Source organism: Hemitrygon akajei, chromosome 29 (genome assembly GCF_048418815.1).
Source record: "Hemitrygon akajei chromosome 29, sHemAka1.3, whole genome shotgun sequence".
NCBI lineage: Eukaryota > Metazoa > Chordata > Chondrichthyes > Myliobatiformes > Dasyatidae > Hemitrygon > Hemitrygon akajei.
In genome coordinates this window covers 8,812,254-8,837,931 of record NC_133152.1, presented here as the reverse complement: position 1 = coordinate 8,837,931, position 25,678 = coordinate 8,812,254, and the positions used below count along the sequence as shown (strand labels likewise).

At 40.8% G+C, this 25,678-nt stretch overlaps 1 protein-coding gene across 4 annotated transcripts in view; it reads left to right on the top strand.

Annotated features, from left to right (window-relative positions):
- Positions 1–25,678, top strand: part of disp3 (dispatched RND transporter family member 3) — a 613,218-nt gene that overhangs the window by 371,491 nt on the left and 216,049 nt on the right. For all 4 annotated transcript variants that reach the window (XM_073031674.1, XM_073031672.1, XM_073031673.1 and 1 more), the window contains exon 5: positions 19,901–20,037. In XM_073031674.1, the coding sequence (XP_072887775.1) occupies positions 19,901–20,037 (137 nt within the window). The remainder of the gene's footprint in view (positions 1–19,900; positions 20,038–25,678) is intronic.

The following is a 25,678-nucleotide window of genomic DNA, read 5'->3' as shown; positions in this document are numbered from 1 at the left end:
AAAGTTAATGCATTATAACTAGAGGAAACTTATAACCCTTAAGTGCCATTTTGCTAGGTTCTTGACCTTGAAAGAGCAGTACCTGGAGCTGTCCGTAAGGATGTTAAAATGTATTCTATGTTATTTTAATGTAAACCAAAGAACTTGGTAAGTACAGGTTAAGTATCAAGTAACAGTTTGCAGTTTTCTACCCAGTGATCTACTGTGCAAAAGAAATCCCATTCAACCAATAAGCCCAGTCTTGCAAAGGGAACTATTGGAAATTCTGATCTGCTGTGGCTCCTGTCTGTAAAGACGGTGTATGTCTATAGGCATGTCTAAGAATATGGAATTCTTAGTTTCAGCATTCAAATCAACTGGGAGTATTGAGAATATTATTGAACATTGTACCATTGAGAAGTTCACTTGATCTTTAAGTATTAGAACAGGAGTAAAACAGTAAGTGTTTGAGGGATTGGTTTGAGTGCAAGCCACTTTGTTTGTGTAAGCTGATGGTGTTTGACAGATGCTGTCTGACCTGCTGAGTCCCTCCGGAAATTTCTTTGGTGCACCAGATTCTAGTATCTACAGTATCTTGTCAGTCTATCTGGCTACAGCAGAGTCTTGTAACCTTATTGTAGAAGCCAAGTCAGTGTGAACAATAATGCCATAAGACTTGCATACTTGAAGTACACCCAGAATCTTGCAGGAAGAGTAGCATCACATCTAAACACTCAGTGGCCACTTTATTTGGTATACCGATACACCTGCACATTAATGCAAATAGCTCATCAGCCAATGATGTGGCAGAAACTCAATGAAGTTCAAGAAGTTCAGTCATTCTTTAGACTGAACATCAGACTGGGATGAACATGTGATCTAGGTGACTTTGTGAAATGGTTGCTGCTGCCAAATGGGGTGGTTTGTGTATCTCAGAAACTGCTGTTCTCCTGGGATTTTTACACACAACAGTCTCAAGAATTTACAGAGAATGGTACGAAAAACAAAAAAAAAACTTCTAGTCAGCAGCAGTTCTGTGGGCGAAAGTGCATTGTTAATGAGAGAGGTCAGAGAAGAATGGCCAGGCTGGTTCAAGCTGACAGGATGGTGGCAGTAACAATTGGCCTCAATACTTGGGCTCCTCTGTTAGGTGGATTCTATTGTGATATATAGATAGATAGATAGATAGATAGATAGATAGATAGATAGATAGATAGATAGATAGATAGATACTTTATTCATACCCATGGGGAAATTCAACATTTTTTCCAATGTCCCATACACTTACTGTAGCAAAACTAATTACATACAATACCTAACTCAGTAAAAATATGATATGCATCTAAAATCACCCTCTCAAAAAGCATTAATAATAGCTGTAAAAAAGTTCTGCTGAGACCTTTCGACACGTCTTGGCCCGAAACATCAACAGTACTTCTCCCTATAGATGCTGCCTGGCCTGCTGTGTTCCACCAGCATTTTGTGTGTGTTGTTCGAATTTCCAGCATCTGCAGATTTCCTCATGTGTGCATCTACTAAATACTGATTTAAAGGGGGTGAATACGAGGGCTGATTGATAAGTTCATAGCCTAAGGTAGAAGGAGTCAATTTTAGAAAACCTAGCACATTTATTTTTCCTACATTTACACACTTAGTCCAGGGAGTTGTGGAGCATACAGATCCCTTCTTTGTAGAAGTCGGCATCTAGACCTCCAGAAGTGGTCCACAGCAGGGGGTGATTTTTAAGTCCGTGGCCTAAGGAAGAAGGAGATGAGTTATTAACTTCAAACTTTCTGCATAATCACTCAAAGTGTTGAACTGCACGTGCATGTAACAAGAGCTGTATAACTCATCTCTTTCTACCTTAGGCCATGAACTTATCAATCACCCCTGCTGTGGGCCACCTGGAGGTCCAAGACGCTCTTGTTACATGCACGTGCTGTTCAACTCTTTGGGTGAAAATGCAGAAAGTTTGAAGTTAATAACTCACCTCCTTCTACCTTAGGCCACTAACTTATCAATCACCCTGCTGTGGACCACTTCTACAAAGAAGGGATCCATACGCTCCACGACTGCTGGACTAAGTGTGTACATGGAGGAGGGGACTATGTTGAAAAATAAATGTGCTAGGTTTTCTAAAATTGACTCCTTCTACCTTAAGCCACGAACTTATCAATCACCCCTTGTACTTATGCAATCAATTATTCTTTGTTTTATATTTCTAATTAACTTAAATCACTTTGTAGAGATCTGTTTTCACTTTGATGTGAGTCTTTTTCTGCTGATCTCTGTCAAAAAAGCCAAATTAAATCCACTGTGATTCAATGTTATAGAACCTGAAACTTCCGGGGGGGGGGGGGAGTTTTTTTATAGGCTCTGTATATATAAATTATAGGTAAGCATCGGAAAGTTAAACTAAACTGAAGCCACGGCACTTTGTGCAGTAGATGCAAATTACTTAATGTAAAACTGAAGGAGGCCATTTGACCCTTCAGATGCATGCTAGCTCCCAGCAGCACTATTCCATCAGCCCCATTTCTTTGTAGTTCTGCGACTTATTTTCTCGCACAGTCTCATCACTTCCCATTTAATTACAGTGCACAACAAAGATTGTGCTTCTTGAATATTTTTGGGTGTATCATATAGATTTTGGGCTGCTGATCATGAAAATCACCACAAAATTTCCCTATCACGTACCATGTTTTGAAATTGCCTATATCTGTTATTTCAGTTCCTAATTCAAGTCAGAATAACTGACACCAAGATCAGGAAGGCATTTTTGTTGGTCCCTAAATCAAACAGGTTGGCCAACCTTGCCACTGTCAGTGACGAGCATGGTGAAAGGTTTCCCGGGGACACTTCAGTCATGGAGAAACAGTATCAGGTCAACTGGAATCCATCAATACTGTCTGATTATTGTTAGACACTTAAGCAAAAAGTCTCAGACACTTAGTACCAATGAAAATCATCAACAAGATATTTTTAACTTAGTTGAATGATTGCAAAGTGTCATCTCCATTATGCAATTAAACACATTATATTTAGTAAAAGTTTATTTCTTCTTCTTCCAAATTCCTACATGATATAAGTAGAGTGAAATTATATTTGTGTTCAGCGTCAAGCTGTTTATCATAAACAAAAAGAAAACTCTGAGGAAGCAACACTGAAGGGTACTTTACGGCAGCCAGCCTCTCTGTGCGGAAAGCAGGAGACCAGAAGAATCCCACCCTCATGGGAAGAACACACAGACTCCACGCAGCCAGCTTCAGAGATCAGCATTGAACCAGGGTGCTTGAACCTGTGAGGCTGTGCCACCATACTGCCCAGCAGTGAACAATCCCATCTAAAGAAGTACGTACTAATTGATTCATAGAAGATCAAAGCACAGACACAGGGCCTTTGGCCCAACCAGGTCGAAGACAGCCATAGTGCCCACTGAACTACCGGTAGTCACAAATTCCTGCAATTGTTCCATGTTGCTTTGAGCCCTGCCTCTCCATGTACCCATTCAAGTGCTTCTTAAATGATACTATTATACCTGCCTTCCTCTGACAGCTCATCACCCTCTGCAGTGTACTGATCTCTTATTTTAACGCCACCTGAAAGCAAATTAACTGATCTGTTCCTTCTGCCAATTTGTTGCCATATTTTACATTGTACATTGAAGAACCTATCTAAATGTAATTAATCTGTTGTGAAGGACTTTGAGATATTACAAAGATGTGAAAGATGATGCTTAAATACATTCCCCTCCTCCTTCCCTCAGAGCACTCTTGTTTCTGACTGCTTCACAGCAAGATTAGAGACGTCAAGGAGAAAAATAGTAACAGACTACAAAAGACTGAGAACAGTGGAAGTTTTTGCCTTTCAACTTCCACTGTTTGCAATGAGAGACTAAAATGAAGATATAGCAAATGCTCAGTGCTTTCATCTCACACAGTACAATTCCCTGTCTTACTGTATCAGCCTATTCTTGGGACACTGCTTTCTGATCTGATCATTTACAGCACTTCTGACTCTCCGTTGCATCTTTTCAGCATCTGCAGTAGATTACTTTTGCCTTCCTACTTAGAATGAGGCTGAGTTTTATTTGACATTATAACTGAACTGTGGCAGAAGAGGAAAGGTTTCTTCTTTTAGTTATTTGTAGTGAAATCATAACCAAAATTTAGAGTCATACAGTCCTGAAACATGGCCTTCAGCCCATCAAGTCTGTACTGATCAAGCATCTATTTACTTTAATCCCATACAAACCTTGTTTTAATCACCCCCGATATCCCATCAATTTCCCCCCACACACACAATTTTACTTGGGGCAATTTAGAGTGACCAATTAACCCACCAGACAATAAGTCTTTAAGATATGGGAGAATGTGAGAATGTGGAGAAACAGCTTGGTCACAGAGAGAATGTGCAAACTCCACAAAGATAACACTTTGGGTCGAACTGGATTACTGAAGCTGTGCCACTATCCCACTCTTAAAATAGCAAATATTTAGCTGTGACGGAAGGAAACACTTTTCCACACTCTTTCCCTGAAGACCAATATGGAAATGTAATGAATGAATGCACATAACTGAAAAGAATTTCACTTTCACTTATTGCTAAGAGCATTTGGCCTCTCCATTCTTCAAGGTTGCCTTCCTGATCATCTTTCATGAAGTTCAAGGCAGCTTATAGAAAATTTTGAACACTGTGCAACTAATTTATTTTAATTCCCTGTTGATACCTTTGCTCTGTCAACAGGAGAACATTCCTGGAAATTAGCTTTTATGTTCTACAAATCTAGTTCTGCCTGCCTGCCTGCATACCATATTTGTTGCATGCACAGTCCTTGTGCTGTTGTGCTGTTGTGACAGAGGATTGCTGTTATAAGTGGCTAAGACAGCTCAACAAAACACAGGAAATGAACACACTTCCCTTATTGAACATAACCAGTGACTATAATGCATATTTTTGCTTTTCCTCATTTTGAATTTTGTCGATTGTGTTTGGATTTATCAGGCTGCCATTAATAAAAATCAACTGAAATATGATTTTCTTATCATTGGAATCCAGTTTTGGTTATGGGTATAATTATATATTGTTAGTTTTAGACAGCTACACTTAAAAAGATGCTGGGAGCAAAATTCAATTTACAACCACCAATTTTATATCTGCAAGATGGTCATTCAACTTCTAGATTTTATTTTGCACTGTGCTGGATATCTGTCAGATGCCACCTTTATTTATGTCATTGAGGGTGCTTAGTGAAGAAATGATTAACATTTAATTTATTTGGGTTTCTCATTGCTAAATTGAAGTATGGATGTACAGAGCTTGTGTCTTGTGGCTTTAGGATGCTTATTGAATTATGGCCATAAAGCAGTACAGAGCTGAAACAGGTTCTTTGGCCTATCTAGTCCATGCCAGCCTGTTCTTCTATCTCGTCCCATCTACCTGCAGGTGCGCCATAGCTCCCTATTTTTCACTCATCCATGTACCTATCCAAACTTATTTTAAATTTTACAAATGAACTCATATCTACCACTTCAGCTGGCAGTTTGTTCCACATTCCCACCATCCTCTGAGTGAAAAGTTCCCAGTCAGATTCCCCTTAAATATTTCACCTTTCTCCCTGAACCGATGATCTCGAGTTCTAGTCTCACCCAACCTGAGGAGAAAATGACAGCAAGCCTTTACCCTACCAACACATACAACACGCTGGAGGAACTCAGCAGGTCGGGCAGCATCTGTGGAAACGAGCAGTCAATGTTTCGGGCCAAGACCCTTCGTCAGGACTGAAGAAGGAGGCGGCAGGGGCCCTATAAGGAAGGTGGGAGGAGGGTAGGAAGGAGAAGGCTGGTAGGTGCCAGGTGAAAAACCAATCAGAGGAAAGATCAATGGGTGAGGGAGGGGATAGGCAGGAGAGGTGAAGAAGGAATGTAAGGGGAAAGCACTATGGATAGTAGAAGAAGACAGAATCATCAGAGAGGTGATAGGCAGCTGGAAGAGGAGGCAAAGAGAAAGTGGGATGGGGGAAGGAAGAGGGAGGGAATTACCGGAAGTTGGAGAATTCGATGTTCATACCAAGGGGCTGGAAACTACCCAGACGGTATATGAGGTGTTGTTCCTCCAACCTGAGTTTGACCTCATCATGGCAGTAGAGGAGGCCATGTATGGACATATCCGAATGGGAATGTGAAGCAGAGTTGAAGTGGGTGGCAACCGGGATATCCTGTCTGTTGTGGCGGACGGAGCAGACGTGCTCGACGAAGCGGTCCCCCGATTTACTCCTTACGGTGGGAAACTTTGTCACATGGTGCAGGCAGAATCATCTGCAGCTTAATGTGAAAAAGACTAAGGAGCTGGTGGTGGACCCGAGGAGGGCTAAGGCACTGGTGACCCCTGTTCCCATCCAAGGGGTCAGTGTGGACATGGTGGAGGATTACAGATACCTGGGGATATGAATTGACAATAAACTGGACTGGACACTGAGGCTGTGTACAAGAAGGGTCAGGGCCATCTCTATTTCCTGAGGAGACTGAGGTCTATTAACATCTGCCAGAAGATGCTGAGGATGTTCTACGAGTCTGTGGTGGCCAGTGCTATCATGTTTGCTGTTGTGTGCTGGGGCAGCAGGCTGAGGGTAGCAGACACCAACAGAATCAACAAACTCATTCGTAAGGCCAGTGATGTTGTGGGGGTGGAACTGGACTCTTTGACAGTGGTGTCTGAAAAGAGGATGCTGTCCAAGTTGCATAACATCTTGGACAACGACTCCCATCCACTCCATAATGTACTGGTTAGGCACAGGAGTACATTCAGCCAGAGACTCATTCCACCGAGATGTAACACTGAGCGTCACAGGAAGTCATTCCTACCTGTGGCCATCAAACTTTACAACTCCTCCCTCAGAATGTCAGACACCCTGAGCCAATAGGCTGGTCCTGGACTTATTTTTCCACTTGGCATGATTAACTTATTATTATTTAATTATTTATGGTTTTATATTGCTATATTTCTACACTATTCTTGGTGGTGCAGCTGTAACGAAACCCAATTTCCCTCGGGATCAATAAAGTATGTCTGTCTGTCTGTCTATTACATCCTTCACATACATGAGGAGTAAAAATCTTTATGTTACGTCTCCGTCTAAATGTACAATGTACAACCATAGTAATTTATAATATATAGAACAGTCAATGTAATATAGAGTGCACTCAAATCAGCGTGAGTTAAGCAGTCTGATGGCCTGTTGGAAGAAGCTCTCCCAGAGCCTGTTGGTCCTGGCTTTTATGCTACAGTACTGCGTCCCAAGTGGTAGCAGCTGGAATAGATTGTGGATGAGATGGCTTGGGTCCTCAAAGATCCTACGGGCCCTTTTTACACATTTGTCCTTGTAAATGTCCTGAATCATGGGAAGTTCACAACTACAGATGCGCTGGGCTGTCCGCACCACTCTCTGCAGAGTCCTGCAATTGAGGGAGGTACAGTTCTCATACCAGGCAGTGATGCAGCCAGTCAGGATGCTCTCAATGGATGCTCTCTGTAGAAAGTTCTTAGGATTTGGGGGCCCATACCAAACTTCATTGAGGTGAAAGAGGTGCTGTGGTGCCTTTTCACCACACAGCTGGTGTGCATAGACCAATGAGGTCCTCAGTGATGTGGATGCCAAGGAACTTAAAGCTATTTATCCTCTCAACCCCAGATCCATTGATGTCAACAGGGGTTCGCTCATCTCCATTCCTCCTGTGGTCCACAACCAGCTCCTTTGTTTTTACGACATTGAGGGAGAGGTTGTTTTCTTGACACCGCTGCATCAGAGAGATGACTTCTTCCCTGTAGGCCACCTCATTATTGTTTGAGATAAGACCAATCAATGTTGTGTCACGGCAAATTTAATTAGCAGATTGGAGCTGGGGGTGGTGATACGGTCATGGGTGTACAGGGAGTAAAGGAGGGAGCTCAGTAAACAGCCCTGAGGGGCTCCTGTATTGAGAGTCAGAGGATTGAAGGTGGGGGAGCCCATTCTTACAACCTGCTGGCAATCTGACAGGAAGTCCAGGATCAAGGCAGGGACAAGGCCAAGGTCTCCGAGCTTCTTCTCAAGCCTGAATGGACCTATGGTGTTGAGTGTTGAACTGTAGTCCAAGAACAGCATTCTCACATAAGCATCCCTCTTCTCCAGATATGTAAGGACAGTATGTAGAGCAGTGGCTATTGCGTCATCAGTCAATCGGTTGTGTTGGTAGGCCAATTGGAGGGGGTCCAGTTTGTAATTCATTTATGTGGCAGGACAAAAAATACACCAGGTTTAAGCAGTATTGCTGAATGTATAGTATACTCAGAGTTCACTTTCTTGCGTCTACCTGTAGGCCTGCTCATAATCTAATCAACCAATCATGTGTAAGCTGTAACCTTTTTCAGGCAATGGAAGATACATTGCAATGGTGACACAGAGACTGCAGATTCTAGAATGTGGGGCAACAGACAATCTTCCGGAGGAATTCAGTGGGTTCAGTTGGAGCTGTGAGGAATTGTTGATGTATTGAGTCAAAATCCTGCAACAATTCACACCGATGCCGCTTGTTTGTTTGTCACTCCATGTTGCAAAGGTGCCTCACTTAGTATTCAGGACATGTTGCCAGGGATGAAAGCATCAATGGAATTAGCGTAGAGAAGCATCATTATGTATGTGTGTTGCTGGCAGTGATTATATCAGGGCCCCTGGTGTGAGTCCTGTAGTGAATCACTGCCAATTTAACTTGTTACCATCTCTGGGATGAGGAGAGCTATGAAGAGGCAGTGTCAGCAGCATATATGCAAGAGGAGTTGATGAGGGAGACTGTAGGGTCTAGGTGCTCTACCAACAAATGGAGCAGGTGCTGCCAGTCCACAGCAGTGGCACAAACAGAGTCAGCCCCGAGCCTCACACAGCCCTCGCCAACTTATCTTCCTAGTATGCAAAATTATGAGAGAACTGGATAGGGTGAATGCTTGCAGACTTTTCACCCCCTCAGTCGTGTGAGACTAGAACTAGAGGGTCATAGGTTTAGGGTGAAAGGTGAACCATTTAAGGGAAATATCTGAGAGGGAACTTCTTCACTCCGCGCGTGGTGCGGGTGTGAAATGAGCTGTCAGTGGAAGTGCTGGATGCAGGTTCAAATATAACGTTTAAGACAAGCAGATCCTTTTTTTGTTAGAGAATAGTGAAGAACATACCTGTCAGTAGTTGAGCTGGAGGATCAAGAGTGCTAAAAGATATCAGCGCTCTTTGACATAGCAAGTGGGACTCTTTATTCACCTTATTTAAAGATAAGCTGGGACTCTAGCCAACATTTTTTCCCTCAGCCATCACTTCCTAAACAGACTTAGATGCATTTTCCAACTTTTTATAGGATATTTCTGTATGCAAGATGGCTGCCTATAGTGACAGAACAATAAAAAATACAGAAGTCTATTCAGACCCTGTGTGGGAAATAACTCCTAAAATGTAATTGTGTAATTTAACACCATTTCCCCATTTTTCCACATATCCAGTTTTCCCCACTCCTAATCCATTTCCTTTTCAAATTCTATTTACAGCTCAGTTGTTATTTATAGCAGAGCCTTCCATAATAGCTCACTATATGCAAGATATAGCTTTAGCTTGAACCTTAATTGCTATGATAATCCAATTGGTAAATGTAAAATGGTTGTGGAATATTTGCCTTCCTTTCATAAATTTGACAATTTATATTAAGTTGCTTGTTCCCATTGAAAAAAAAGGCACATTTTCAAACAAATCTTTTCATTGTGACCACAGCTTTTCTTGCTAATCTCATTAATCTTTTTCTCTCTTGGTGCGCAGAACTCTAACTGTGACCTAATTAACATCTTGTACAAATTCAGCATCACTTTCATGCTTTTATAGTTAGCATATTATTTGCATATTTATAGTCTTTTCCATCTTCCATCATCCAGGTAAGTTTATGCTTTTCTTAAAATATGAAATGTATTTATTTCTCTGCAAACACGAGGAAATCTGCAGATGCTGGAAATTCGAACAACACACACAAAATGCTGGTGGAACACAGCAGGCCAGGCAGCATCTATAGGGAGAAGCGCTGTTGACGTTTCGGGCCGAGACCCTTCGTCAGGACTTGCTGTCGACGTTTCGGGCCTGCTGCGTTCCACCAGCATTTTGTGTATTGCTCTGCATCTGCTTTCTTATTGCAGCTTTCTGAAGGTGCACTTTATTATGCCTCCTAATTTACCAAAATTAATCATCTCAAGCATTGAATTAAAGGAAACTTAAAATATTGCATTACAGCATATACTCTAAGTATCCTTACATGCTTATTGACAGGACATGGTGTGGTAGTGAAAGATTTCTTCATAGGACAGGAAACAAGTGTACCATGGAATTCTATACAGCAGGGGTTCCCAAACTGGGGTCCACGGACCCCTTGCTTAATGGCATTGGTCCATGGCATGAGAAAGGTTGGGAACCCCTGCTCTGGAGCCTCAGTTTATATTTATACTAATCTGACTTGAATGCGCAGGGCACAATTTCCAAGTGCACCAGTGACACTAAAACCTAGAGATGTGAATAGTAAATAGATTTCAAGGCAATATGAGCCATTTGGTAGAACAGTAATGTGTGGCAGTTGAATGTTACTACTGAGAAATACATTGTTGTATTTTGGAAGGAAGTACGAGAAGGGGCACTATAAGTTAAACAGTTCTGAATGGGGTACAAGAACAGAGAGGTTTAGGGGTGTATTTGATAGTTTGTTGAAAATGGCAGGTGGTTTGAAAGTGGTTAAAGAGCACACGGAATCCCAAGCTTTCTAAGCAGTGATAGGGAGTACGAGAGCAAGGAGCTTACTGGGCAGCTTGTTGAAACACTGACTTATCCACAACTGAAGTGGTGTGTCCCATCCAGGATTCCTTTGCCTGTATTATCTTGTCCACTTGCTAGCTAATGTTGCTTTCTTTCATGTTCCAGTATGCTGCAATTTGCCCATGGCACAACAGGCCCACAGTAAATGCCATTTCATTGACTCTTCACTCAATCCAGGAAATTCTGGACAGCAAAGATGCGTTCATCAGGATGCTCTTGAGTGACACAGCTAGGCATTCACAATATCAGAGTCAGGTTTAATATCATTGGCATACATCGTGAAATTTGTTGACTTGTTGTCTTTGCGTAAGCAGTACAATGCAATGCATAATAATAATAAAAACTGAATTACAGTAAGTATATGTGCTTGTGTGTGGGTGTGTAAATATGGTTAAATTAAGTAAGTACAAAAAAAGTTATGATGTAGTGTTCATAGGTTCCATGTCCAATCAGGGTGCAAAGATCTTGCCTCAGCATGCCAACCAGCTGATATATCTCACTCCTGTATGACTTCTCATAATCACCTGAAATTCTGCCAACAATAATTATGTCATCCGTGAATTTATACATGCCATTTGAGCTGTGCCAAGCCACACACAGTCATGGGTATAGAGAGCCCAACATCTAGTGTTAAAATGAAATCTGTATATCCCTTGGTTTCCCCTTCCTGGGAGCAGTATTTTGTACAGATGATGAAAAGCAGAATCAGATATAGAAATCATGGCTGTACAGAAAATGCTGGGTCAATCAAGCTGCTTATTGCATTGCCAAGATTTCCATCTGTTGCTTATAAAAATGCCAAAGGCTTTTTGTTTTTAGATTGTCAAATTATGAAACGCAACTACAATAGTCAGGTCACGTCGTACAAATACCTGATGAATGAATGCCAAAAGATATCCTTTTTAGCACATTAAAAACTGGAAATCAATTGGCAGTTGACGTTAACGGGGTGTAGAAGCAAAATCTTATTAAAGGTAACAAAAGGGACCAGCTCAGGAAGGCACCTTGGTAGGTATGGACCAGTTCAACTAAAGAACCTCTTTAAGGACTTTGAACACTACAGCATAGTAGAGGTCCTATGGTCCACAACATTATGCCGACCTTTTAACTTACTCTGAGATCAATCTACCACTTTCCTCCTACATTTACATGTTCCTGTGTTGTTTTACACCATTACCCTGGAGCAGGCCCAAGGAGATGTTCCTAACCAGTAACTTTTCATTCCACATAAGAAAGCTGGGAGAAAACTTGCACATTACTTTTCCAAACCTGAATGTCAGTGCCAGTTGAAGGAAACTGTTCTGTGGCATCCTGACATGGCGCTGTGAGAATCAAGAACAGCTCTCTTCAACCCTCACAGAACTTAGCAGAAACTATGATATGGTTCCAGCTATCTTGTTAAATATTGTACAGATACCAAAAGTTAAAATTGTCAGCATATTCCTGCCTGATGGTCAGGTCAGATGGTGTAAAAGTCAAGGAGATGGTGGTGGACTTTAGGAGATCTAGGCCTCATATGGAGCCAGTAATCATTAATGGAGAATGTGTGGAGCAGGTTAAGACCTACAAGTATCTGGGAGTACAGTTAGACGAGAACCTAGACTGGACTGCCAACACAGATGCCTTGTGCAGGAAGGCACAGAGTCGACTGTATTTCCTTAGAAGTTTGGCATCATTCAATGTTTGTAGTGAGATGCTGAAGATGTTCTATAGGTCAGTTGTGGAGAGCACCCTCTTCTTTGTGGTGGCGTGTTGGGGAGGCAGCATTAAGAAGAGGGACGCCTCCCGTCTTAATAAGCTGGTAAGGAAGGCGGGCTCTGTCGTGGGCAAAGTACTGGAGAGTATAACATCGGTAGCAGAGCGAAGGGTGCTGAGTAGGCTACGGTCAATTATGGAAAACCCTGAACATCCTCTACATAGCACCATCCAGAGACAGAGAAGCAGTTTCAGCGACAGGTTGCTATCGATGCAATGCTCCTCAGACAGGATGAAGAGATCAATACTCCCCAATGCCATTCGGCTTTACAATTCAACCGCCAGGAGTAAGATATGTTAAAGTGCCGGGGTTAGGACTCAATGTATTTAAGTAAACTACTTAAGAACTTTTTAAAAGCTATTATTAATGCTTTTTGAGAGAGTGATTTAGATGCATATCATATTTTTACTGAGTTAAGTATTGTATGTAATTAGTTTTGCTACAATAAGTGTATGGGACATTGGAAAAAATGTTGAATTTCCCCATGGGGATGAATAAAGTATCTATCTATCTATCTATCTATCTATCTATCTATCAAGGCCTTATCTGTCTATATTGTTACCTTTTGTCCTACATTTGGTTTTCAACATTTCCTGGAAATTTCAGCTTATTGAAGGAACCCAACACTTGGTCCTGGCCTTGATACTCTTGAGGCAAAAGTTCAATGCTATAGTCACAAAAATCTTCAGGCTGATTCCTCAACTGAGATAATCCCTATTACTTTAAATGGTGTAGCTTTGTTTGTTAAAACATCAGATGAGAACTTTGTACATTTTGCACAGCATCAGTGCACAAAGACGCTAAATGTTCTGTTCCTTTGGAATACAGAACTTGTTGAAAATGAACATTAAATCTGTGACTATGTGGAAAACAGAAAGGACAGGTTAACAGCCTAGAATAGATTAATTTGCACAAATCCAAGTTACCTTTTTTCCTTCTTTCTTAGCAACCTAAGCAGCTATATTTCCAGCTATTTGGAGAATTTGTTTCAGGTTTTTTCCTTCTGTTTGACTGCCTCAAATAATTGGGCACCGGATTCTCCAGCTCACAGTAAATGAGAGGCCTTCACCTTTTATAAAGTACATGAAAATTAAAAGAGGAAACACTACTTCTGAATACAGTATCAAATATTCATGAACAAAGCCTCTATTACTTGGGGCATGAGTCAGCAGACTGGATGCCAAATAGACTTCATGGTGCTCTGATCTTCATTACCTGCAAACAAGTTGAATAAGCTGGAAACATGGTGAATAAACAGAATTGTTTTAGAGTTCCAGAGACAGAAGATTCGAGTTAATTGGGCTATCGATTAATCAGGGCAGCCGCTTATATGGGATAACTCTTAAAGAACTATAAGTAATCAAGAACATAGCTGGGATCCCATTCACTTATTTGGGACATTATATTTCTCAATTGGGACAGGAGACTGTTTCTGAACGATTTCTAACTATTGTGAATCGTGTTGCCCTTAGAAACTACACCGTGCTTCAAGTGAACAGTTTATAACTAGCATTAGTTGTATGTGTTTATGTTCAAAAAGCAGGGATTTTTGTCACTGATAGTTGGTAAGAAATAAGCAGTAGGACAATTCTGTTCAAAACAGTTTTTCTCACTGTGGGTTCAAGCATTCAGGCTTGGAAATGCCAGAAATGGCTGGGAGCAATAAGTAAACAATTTGACTACTTTCACAAGTTATGAACTACGAAGAATTTGAACATATTGACAATCATCATGAATGTTACAATCAAAATGAAGATTTAGAGGATGCAAAATGCAAGATTTGCTTGAAAGCATTGTATGAAGAAAGTTCATTATCTGCACTGATTTCGTTTATTTAGAGTCAAAAGAACTTGGGTGACATACATTGGATGAATTACTTTGTTGATAATTATTAGAAACTAATACACAGTTTTAGTGTACTGTAATAGTATTGGTAGTGTTCTAATTGGTTATGTATTTCATTTAAATACATAATTGTTGCATAGCTAATTTGTAGTTTGTCTTTTTTATACCTTTTCAACTATTTCTGTGAACTTCAGCTAATTGAGGCAGCCACATAATTGGGCCAAAATGTACTGGTCCCAATGCATCCCAGTTAATCGGAATCCACTGTATTGAGAACACTATCCAGCTTAACATAAAACAACTATCAAAACATTGATCTGTGGCTTGATATAAAAGAATATGGGCTTACAACAGGAGAAAAACCATCCAGTTAGCATTTGTGGTCTCATTGAGTATTCAGTCGGGATGTACACTTGACTGTTATAACGTTTGTGTTGGAGACAGTATTCTGAAATCTTTTCTTCTGACAATCACCTGATTCTAACTTCTGCTATTTTTCATTGGGTACTCTCAATGTGAATGGGAAAATAAGTGCAAGTTATTTATGTCTAAATAATGATATGGAACTATCAGCATGATCAGCATAATGGTGATCTACTGAGGGAAAAGGAAGATTGCTGAAATGTTAAGGGGTTTCAACCTGCATTTAACTGCTCTCAAACATAGGAGTGGGTTGATGTCCTTTGTATAGATATCCAGAAGCCATTTGATTTTTTTTTGTATCGAAGGTTATTACAGAAAATTAAAACTTGTGGGGTCAGAGGAACAGATTGGTGTGGTTAGAAGACTGACTGGGTAACAAGAGGAAGAGACATGTACTAAATGAGTTGGGATGATAACAGTAGGTACTACAAGGTTCAGTACTGGGACCTCAAATTTTTTTATAATTTATACAAATGACATGGATGACTGCATCTAAAACCTGGTTCTTAAATTTGCCGATCAGAAACCTTAACTTATTGTAAGATCATGGTGCACGTGGATGCATTGGCCTCTATGAAACCAACCAAAGGTGTTACTGCCTTTTTAAAAAATGTCTGTTTTACAAACACAAGTTACTGCTGGACTATAAGAACTTCAAACACTGCAGGTTTACCCAATCAGCTAGTCGTTGATCGGTGGAGGAGCTGGACTTGATGCCTGATACAGAGAGGCTTGGAATCAATGCGCGAAGGTGGTGTGCAGTCTAACAGCGCGTGATTGTCTTAATCACTTTTCCTGTACTTGCAAGACCCTGTTGGACATTGGTAATGTCAAAGCTGCAAGCCCAGCTCGCTGGTTCATTGGCAGGACTGGCAGCAGGGGAGCTGTGTGGCCACGATTGTAGCGCTGACTCAAACTCTTGCCGTGTTGTCGCCCAGGAGAGGGGCGTCGGATCTGGTGCCAGAGGTGGTGTGGTGAGGTGTCCGTCCGGGCATTGGTGCTGCTCTCTGGTGCTGGAAGATCAGCTGCAGACCTCTGTGGGATTGCTCTTGCCGACACTTTCATGCACTCAGGGACTTGGGCTTTATTACTTTTTTTGTGTAATTTTATGTTTATTGCTATCTTATATGTGCCTTGTGCCGTGCATGACTGTTGGTACTGTGGTTTGAACCTTAACCCCAGAGGAACACTGTTTTATTTGGCTGTATTCGTGGGCATTCATGTATGTTTGAATGACAATTGAACTTTAACTGGAGAGGTATGTTAAGAAGAGGACGTACAGAGGTTTCAAAGAAATATAACACGCTGGCACAACTATTAAAGCAGCTTCCTCACAGCATCAGAAACCCGGGTTCAATCCTGGCCTCCGCTGTCTGTGTGGAGTTCAGAAATGACCGTGTGGATTTCCTCTGGGCATTGCGGGTTCTTGTGTGCAGCATGTTAACAGCTTAGTTGGCAGCAGTGGTGGAATGGGTGACCAACTTGAAGTTTCTGGGCTTCAGCGTTTCAGAGGATCTATCCTAGACCCAACACATTGATCTGATCACAATGAAGGCGCATCAGCAGCTCTACATCATTAGGAGTTTGAGGAGATTTGGCATGTCACAGAAGACTCATACAAGTTTCCATAAAAATACAGTAGAGAGCAATCTGAGAGGTTGCATCACAGCCTGGTAGGAAAGTTTCAGTATACAACACTGCAAGAGGTTGCAGAGTGTCGTAGACTCAGCCAGTTCCATCGTGGGCACAATCTCCCTCTTTTGAGGACATCTTCAAGAGGCGGTGCCTCCAGAAGATTACATCTATCATTAAAGACTCTCACTGTCCGGGACATGCCCTCCATCAAGGAAGAGGTACAGGAGCCAGAATACCTGCTCACAACCTTTTAAGAACAGCTTCTTCCCCTCCGCCATCAGATTTCTGAGCAGTCAACTAACATTGACACTACCCCATTTGCACCTTCTGCACTTTTCTTTTTTTTTTAAACTCACAGTAATTTTTACGTCTTTCACTGTACTCTGTTGCAAACAACAAATTTATGGCATGTGTCAGTGATAATAAACCCAATTCTGATTCCACTTTAATTACCTCAAGATGGAACACAGAATCAGAGGGAGCAAATGAAAGATGGAATTAATATAGGATTAGCCTAAGAGGCTGTTTAATTTTTAGTGTGGAATCTGTGGGTTGAAGGGCCTGTCTCCATGTTGCATCTCTCTATGATTCTGAGGTAAGTGATCTGGCAAATGGGACATAATGCGGGAAAATGTCCAAGTGTCCATTTTGGGAAAGCAAAGACACACATTATCTAAATGGTGCAAGATTGCTGAGCTCTGAGGTGGAAAGGGAACTGGGTGCCCCTGATCCATCATTCACCAAAACTATTGTGCAGTCATAGCAAATGATCAGGAAGGCATTCAGAATGTCATTGCTGGAGACACGTGAGAGTGCAGATGCTGGGATCTGAAGCAAAAAATGAACTGCTAGAGGAACTCAGCACACCGGGCAGCATTTATGGAGGGAAGCGGACAGTCGATGTTTCAGGTTGAGACCCTTTATCTAGACTGAAAGGATAGAGGAGAGATACCCAGTTTAAAGATCTGACAGAGCGGGGAGGGACGAGAGTTGACAAGTGATAGGTGGATAATGGTAAGGAGGATTTTTTTTTTAGGAATAAGGAAATGGTTATAATGATTGGGAATTTTAGTGAGAGCACTTCTGGAATACTGTGTATAGTATTGTCTCATTATTTAGGGAAAGATATTAATGCCCCAGAAACAGTTCAGAGAATATTGTCTGAACTTGTAATAAACAGGTTCTCTTCTGAGGAAAGAGTGGATGGCTTTGTTGTATATCCACTGGACTTTGGAAGGTAAGCAGGTTTGCTTGAAGACCCTGGTGGGTGTGAAATCAAGTTTAAAGGTAAGGGGCTACCATTTAAGGCATGTGGGATTAAAAATTATCTCAGATGGGCATGAGTATTTGGAATTCACTTACTCAAAGTGTCTTTAAATATTTTTAAGGCAGTGATAGGTTCCTGCCAAGCAAGGTGATGAAAAGTTATACAGGCTAAGTGTAAAGTTTAGACTAGCTAGGATTAGCCATGATTTCATTGCATGATTTACTCCTGCCGCTGATTCACAGGTTAGTAGGGATGGATATGTGGAATAGGTAAAAGGTTTACCAAAAGGCTTCAGATAAAAGCTTGCATTTACATGGCATCCATCGTGATTCTAGCTTGGCCCAGTTGATATGCGGCTAATTGTTTATGCTGCAAGTGCAGGTACAGTTGTGTGAACAATAGATTAAATGCAGTTACCAACATTGATGTATTAATTGAATTTTGTCAGTAGGTCTCTGCTGGGCATTTGGAATATGATTTTCTGATTCAAATTGTTCAAAGTTAAAGTATTTCCACTATTAATTCATGTACAATGAATTTAGAGAAGTTGTTAAATTAGTGGTCTGTGATCTCATCAGTTATCAAAGCAAGCCTATAGGAAAGGCCTTTTTTTATTGTGTCAACTATTCATCTGGTTTAAAATGCCATGTGGCACAAATTAAGGGAGTATTTTAAGGCATTTTGGTAGATTACATGGAAGTGAAGGAGGTTGTTTTGCTTATTCTATTGGAGAATGAGCTCTTCCTTTTAATTCAATTTCATTGCTCTCTCTGTGTAACCTTTCTGTTCAACTTCAACTGTTACACAAAAGGGACTGCAGCTGCTGGAACTCTGGAGCAACACTCTCAAAATGCTGAAGGAACTCAGCAGATCAGATAACACCGATGGGGGAAGTGAATTGTCAGTGTTTCAGGCCGAGACCCTTCATCAGGACTAGAACGAAAAGGATCAGAGTCCAGCAACTACCTCTCTGCAACTTACCCTGTCACCAATGGGATCCCATCACTAGACACATCATCTCCTTCCCTCTTCTCCCGTCTCCATTTCCACAGGGATCCATCTCTCCATGACTCTCTTCTCCGTTCATCCCTTCTCTCTGATCCTCCTCCAAGGACTCATCCCTACAACCATGCTAAGTGTCAAACTTGCTCCCTCACCATCATTCAGGGCCCTAAACAGTCGTTCCAGGTGAAGCAATACTTCACATGTTAATCCATCAGTGTCATTTATTGGACCTGGTGCTCCTAGTCTGGCCTCCTCTATATCACTAAGACCCAGTGTCCATTGGGAGATCGCTACATTGAGACCTGCACGTCATCTGTCATAACAGCCATTTTAATTCCACCTCCCATTCCCATACTGACATATCTATTCATGGCCTGCACTATTGCCAAGTTGAGATTAGTCACAGGTTACAGGAACAACACTTCATATTCAGTCTTGGTATCCTCCAACCTAACAGCATCACATTGATTTATCTAACCATTCCCCACTGCGACACTCCCACTCCCCTTTGTTTTGCATTATCACTCTCGGCCCCTTTACGGCTTCTCCTTTCCCTCCCCTGCCCTCATGCCCCCCACCAACACTTTCACCTTCCTCCCTCTGGTCCACCACCTTCTTCCCTTTATTCCATGGTCCACTGTCCTTTCCGATCAGATTCCACCCTCTTCAGCTCTTTCCTCTTCCATCTCTTACCTCCCAGCTTCTTACATCATTGCTATCCCCTCCACACACACACACACACACACACACACACACACACACACCACCTGGAACCACCTGTTCCCAGCTCGTGATATTCTGGCTTCAGTCCTTCCTCTTTCCAGTCCTGATGAAAGATCGTAGCCCAAAATGACTTCTGTTCATTTCCCTCCATAGATGCTGCTTGATCCGCTGAGTTTCTCCAGTGTGTATTTCTTCAATTTTTATCTAATATCCTGTAAAGTGTCATAGTTATCCAGCAACCAAAGCCATCGATGATACAGTGTTATATATTCTAATTTATCTTTTGCTGCGGTTTATAGTGGGAATACTTGGATAAATATACTTGCAGTGATCAATACTGAAAATATGGAGCCAAATATTTCTACAAATCTAGCTACTAATTTTGTTTATTCCTTTGCAGAAAAGTGAAAGTTCTTTATGGTGGAACCGACCTGTTTGACTACGAAGTAAGACGAACATTTAAGAATGACATGTTGCTGGCTTTTATTAGCAGTGGATGTATAGCAGTCCTGGTGTACATTCTTACCTCATTTTCAGGTTAGTGCTGCTACCACTTTAAACCATTGCTATTTTTACTTGCAGTCTGCATTGCTACTATTCCCCTGCCCTTGCCAGTGCCGTACAAACAGTGGCTCCTAATTGATAGTTAGCACTACAGGACTTTTCTGTCTTGAACTTTGTCCTATTCCCTTGCAGGCAAAGTTAGCCTTTCTTATCCAGGTAACCTTCTGTCCTTTGCACAGTTTTCACCAGCTCATAATTTTCCTTTTCTTTCTCTGTATTTTCTTTTCCAATATTTTTATATAAAAGGTCAAAAAAGATTTTAAAAACTACCAATTACATTATATCTGTTCATAATAACAATCACATTATCCCGTATTCGTATAAGTTAATCAATAGTTATATTGAAATATATTAATTTATTACAAAAAAAAGAATCTAACGCCTACCAAGACCGAAGCTGTTCATTAAGGAGAAAAGAAGGTAAAATACCTTCTCATATAATAAAAATTAATTATAGCCAACATCTGAGTTTAAACAACGAATTGAAGGTTTTGAAAATAATTCAGAAAAGGTCCCCAAATTGTTTGAAAGTCTTGACAAGGTTCAGAAATTCAACAATGAATCTTCTCCAAATCTAAGCATGACATAACGTCACATAACCATTGAGCATGAGCAGGAGGAAAAACATCTTTCCATTTAAACAAAGGCATCCTCCTCGCTATATGAGAGCTAAAGGCCAAAATATGTAAATCAGATGCCTTCAGCTTAATACAACAATACTGAATAGGGCCATCAGAGGGTTAGGCTTAAAACTGACTTTAAAAAGTAAGGAAAAAGTTTGAAAAACTTCCTTCCAATATTTTTCAAGATTCGGACAAGTCGAAAACATATGAATTAATGAAGCTTCTCCATTATTACATCTGTCACAGTAGGGAGATATATCCGAATAAAAATGAGATAGCTTAGCCGTAGTCATATGAGCTCTATGTACCACCTTAAATTGTATGAGCGAATGACAAGCACATAGCGATGAAGTATTAACCAGTTTAAAAATTTCATTCCAGGTTTCCTCAGATATTGATGTCAGTAAATCTTGTTCCCAGAGACTCTTAATTTTGTCTGAAGGAACGTTCCTCATCTCCAGTAACATACCATAAATATTAGATATTGAACCATTATGAAAAGGTGTCGAACTAAAAATTACGTCTAGTAAGTTCTTATCTGAGCTTATAGGAAATGTATGTAATTGAGATCTTAAAAAGTCTCTGATTTGTAAATATCCAAAAAAGTGAGTTTTGGGTAAACTATATTTAGCTGACAATTGCTCAAATGAAAAAAGGTTTCCTTCAACAAACAGATCCCAAAAACATTTAATATCCAACCTGTCCCATTCCTTAAAAACTGAATCAGTCATGGAGGGTTTAAAATGAATCAGAATAAATGGAACTTGAAAGGGAAAATTTCAATAAACCAAAGTGTTTTCTAAATTGCATCCAGATCCTCAGAGTGTGTTTAACCATCTACGAAGCAGGTGGTGATGCTGGAGCTGACAGTCCCATGGGAAGATCACTTGGAAGAGGCCTTTGAAAGGAAACTATCTAAGTACGCAGGACTGGTCAGCAACTGCCAGCAGTCTGGATGGAGAGCGAGGTGTCTCCCAGTGGAGGTTGGTTGTAGGGGATTCGCAGCCTGTTCCTTAGCCAGAGCCTACAGCAGTTTGGGCATCAAGGAAGAGGAGAGCCATCTGCAATACCACTGACGCAGCAGAGAGGCCTCAAGGTGGCTGTGACTCAGGAGAGGGGAGCCATGGAGTCATGTGTAGCTAGCCATCTGGACACAAGCTGGGGTCTGATCAGCCCCGGCTGGGTCACCTGGAGAAGGGTGTATGATGTTGAAAGGCCCGAAACACCCGATGACTCCAGGAACATCACTGATGATGCGTCCAGAAGCATCGGTAGATGTATGCACACAACTACTAAATTATCAGTTAGTTTACTTACAAATAAAGGAAGTGAGGTTCCAAGAAGAGAAATAATAGAAAATTTATTAACAGAGTTAGCTTCTAAAGAAACCCATACCGGACAATCTACAGGATTAATATAATATAGCCAAAAACGTAAGATATCGTATAGTAACTGCCCAATAATAAAACCTAAAATTAGGTAAGGCTAAACCTCCAGACTTTTTATATTTTTGAAGATGAACTTTATTTAAACAAGGACATTTATTTTTCCATATATAAGAGGATAAAATAGAATCAAGAGAGTCAAAAATGATTTTGGAATAAAAATGGCTAAAACCTGAAAAGGATATATAAATTTAAGTAGAATATTTATTTTCTTACTTTCTCTGTATTTTGATTGGTCAAGATTGTAAAACCAGGCCACAAGTGTGAGCAAGGTCTATAGCCTTTAAGTGGCAAAGCCGAATATAAACAAGTTCAACTAATAAATACAGCTAATTAATTTGGGGGGAAATAAGGCTGTAATTGCAACATGTAGGAACTTGTAAACCCCACTGTGGACAATTGGCTGCTCAAAGGACTTTCAATAGTATATATGTTGGCTGTTCAAGCTGAAGTCCAAGTCTGAACACGGTAATATGTCAGGTAGGGGAAGAATGACTTGGACACAGCATTATAGGAGACAGTCAAACTGTTTAGATTAACTACCTCAGAGTTGATGAATGGTCAAGGACAGGATGTTGTGACTACAGAAAATGCAGGTAGAGGGATCGAGAGGGTAGTTCTGGAAAATCCTCAGCCCTTACCCTTGTCTAACCAGTATGATGTTCTCGATCCTTGTGTGGATGAGGATAATGGAATGTGTGGAGCAGGTTAAGACCTACAAGTATCTGGGAGTACAGTTAGACGAGAAGCTAGACTGGACTGCCAACACAGATGCCTTGTGCAGGAAGTGACAGAGTCGACTGTACTTCCTTAGAAGGTTGGCGTCATTCAATGTCTGTAGTGAGATGCTGAAGATGTTCTATAGGTCAGTTGTGGAGAGCGCCCTCTTCTTTGTGGTGGCGTGTTGGGGAGGAAGCATTAAGAAGAGGGACGCCTCACGTCTTAATAAGCTGGTAAGGAAGGCGGGCTCTGTCGTGGGCAAAGTACTGGAGAGTTTAACATCGGTAGCTGAGCGAAGGGCGCTGAGTAGGCTACGGTCAATTATGGAAAACTCTGAACATCCTCTACATAGCACCATCCAGAGACAGAGAAGCAGTTTCAGCGACAGGTTACTATCGATGCAATGCTCCTCAGACAGGATGAAGAGGTCAATATTCCCCAATGCCATTAGGCTTTACAATTCAACCGCCAGGACTTAAGAACTTTTTAAAAGCTATTATTAATGCTTTTTGAGATAGTGATTTAGATGCATATCATATTTTTTACTGAGTTAAGTATTGTATGTAATTAGTTTTGCTACAACAAGTGTATGGGACATTGGAAAAAAAAGTTGAATTTCCCCATGGGGATGAATAAAGTATCTATCTATCTATCTATCTATCTATCTAATGAGTGCAGCTTGTTAAACTCAGGGACAGTGTCAGAAAATTGAAAAATTGCCAATGTTTGTTTGAAAAAGAAGAAAGACAGAAGGCAGGCTACTGGCCAGTTAGTTTAACAGCGATTATTGGCAAGATGCTAGAGTCAATAATCAAAGAGAAAATAACTAATCATTTGGGAAAGCCGAATATAATTAAATCTGGTCAACATGGTTTTATGAAAAGTAAATACGTTCGAGATACCAGCTCAAATTTTATGAGGATGTAACCGAGGGAGATGATAGAATGGAACCTGTAGGTGTAGTGTATTCCAAAATATGTTTGACAGTGTGCCACATTGAATAAATTAAAAGCCCGTGGTATCAGAAGAAATATGTTAGAATGGATTGAAAATTGGTTGGAATGTGACCATTAGAAGTATTTAAAGTGGAGGTGGATAAAAAACTTCATAGGTTGTGAAATAGGGGTGTATGGAGAAATGGCACAGAAGAGTTGAGGCCAGCATAGTTCACCCATGACCACATGAAATGATGAGGCAGGCTTGAAGGGCCTGAAGACCTACTTCTGCTCCTATTTTGCTCTGTCCCTGACATTTGTGTTTTGTGCTCTTCCTGTCTCAAACACTGGAACAGCCTCCTTAGACCTTTGTACCTATCACTTTGTTCCCTGTTCTAATTTACACTCGAATTACATCCAGTTATATGAACATGTTCTATAATTCAATTGTTGTTGAAATCTTGGATGGAATCATAGATCCTGCAAAGAAATGCACACATTAGTTCCTTCACTCCTCATATTTTGGAGCTTCTATACACAAGGTCATCTATTTCAAATACTTTACTTAAGGAACCAGCACATGATTTTAAATTGAAAGTAAATTTGTTCTCTAAGTACTTCACCATATACAATCATGAGACTCATTTCCTTGCAGGCATACTTGTTAAATCCAATAAACCTAATAGAATCTATGAAAGACCGCAGCAACTGGGCATACTTAAAGCCAAAAACTGTGCAAAAACAAAAAGAAATAATAACAATAATACATTCCAACCACACATAACACACAGAAATCAAAAAGTGAAAAATGCCAGAAATATGTTGAATTAAAAGAGGAAATTGAAAGACTATGGAACAGAGCATACATTGTCCCTACAGTAATATCTACAATTGGTATCATCCCAAAGTCACTACACAATAGCATTAAACAATTAGGGCTACACAGCAGTATCTATGTAAATCTTCCAAAATCTATAATACTAAAACACCACTAGAATAGTCTGAAATTTCCTGACAATTGAGAAATGAGCAAACTTGGCAAGGCCCAACCCTTAGGTTTTACCAACTTGAGCCGAGAGGAAAAAATAAATAAATAAACAATAAGTATGGAGAACATAAGATGAAGAATCCATGAAAGCGAGTCCATAGGTTAAGGGAACATTTCAGTGATGGGGCTATATTGCAAGATATCTCCACTTAACTGAACTCTCACCCCTCAGATTGTATGTCAATAGACAATAGGTGCAGGAGTAGGCCATTTGGCCCTTCAAGCCAGCACCGCCATTCACTATGATCATGACTGATCATCTACAATCAGTACCCCGTTCCTGCCTTCTCCCCATATCCCTTGACTACACTATCTTTAAGAGCCCTATCTAACTCTTTCTTGAAAGCATCCAGAGAATTGGCCTCCACTGCCTTCTGAGGTAGAGCATTCCACAGATCCACAACTCTCTGGGTGAAAGAGTTTTTCCTCAACTCCGTTCTAAATGGTCTATCCCTTATTCTTAAACTGTGGCCTCTGGTTCTGGACTCACCCAACATCAGGGACATGTTTCCTGCCTCTAGCGTGTCCAATCCCTTAATAATCTTATATGTTTCAATCAGATCCCCTCTCATCCTTCTAAATTCCAGTGTATACAAGCCCAGTCACTCCAATCTTTCAACATATGACAGTCCCGCCATCCTGGGAATTAACCTTGTGAACCTACGCTGCACTCCCTCAATAGTAAGAATGTCCTTCCTCAAATTTGGAGACCAAAACTGCACACAATAATACAGGTATGGTGTCACCAGGGCCCTGTATAACTGCAGAAGGACCTCTTTGCTCCTATACTCAACTCCCCTTGTTATGAAGGCCAACATGCCATTAGCTTTCTTCACTGCCTAC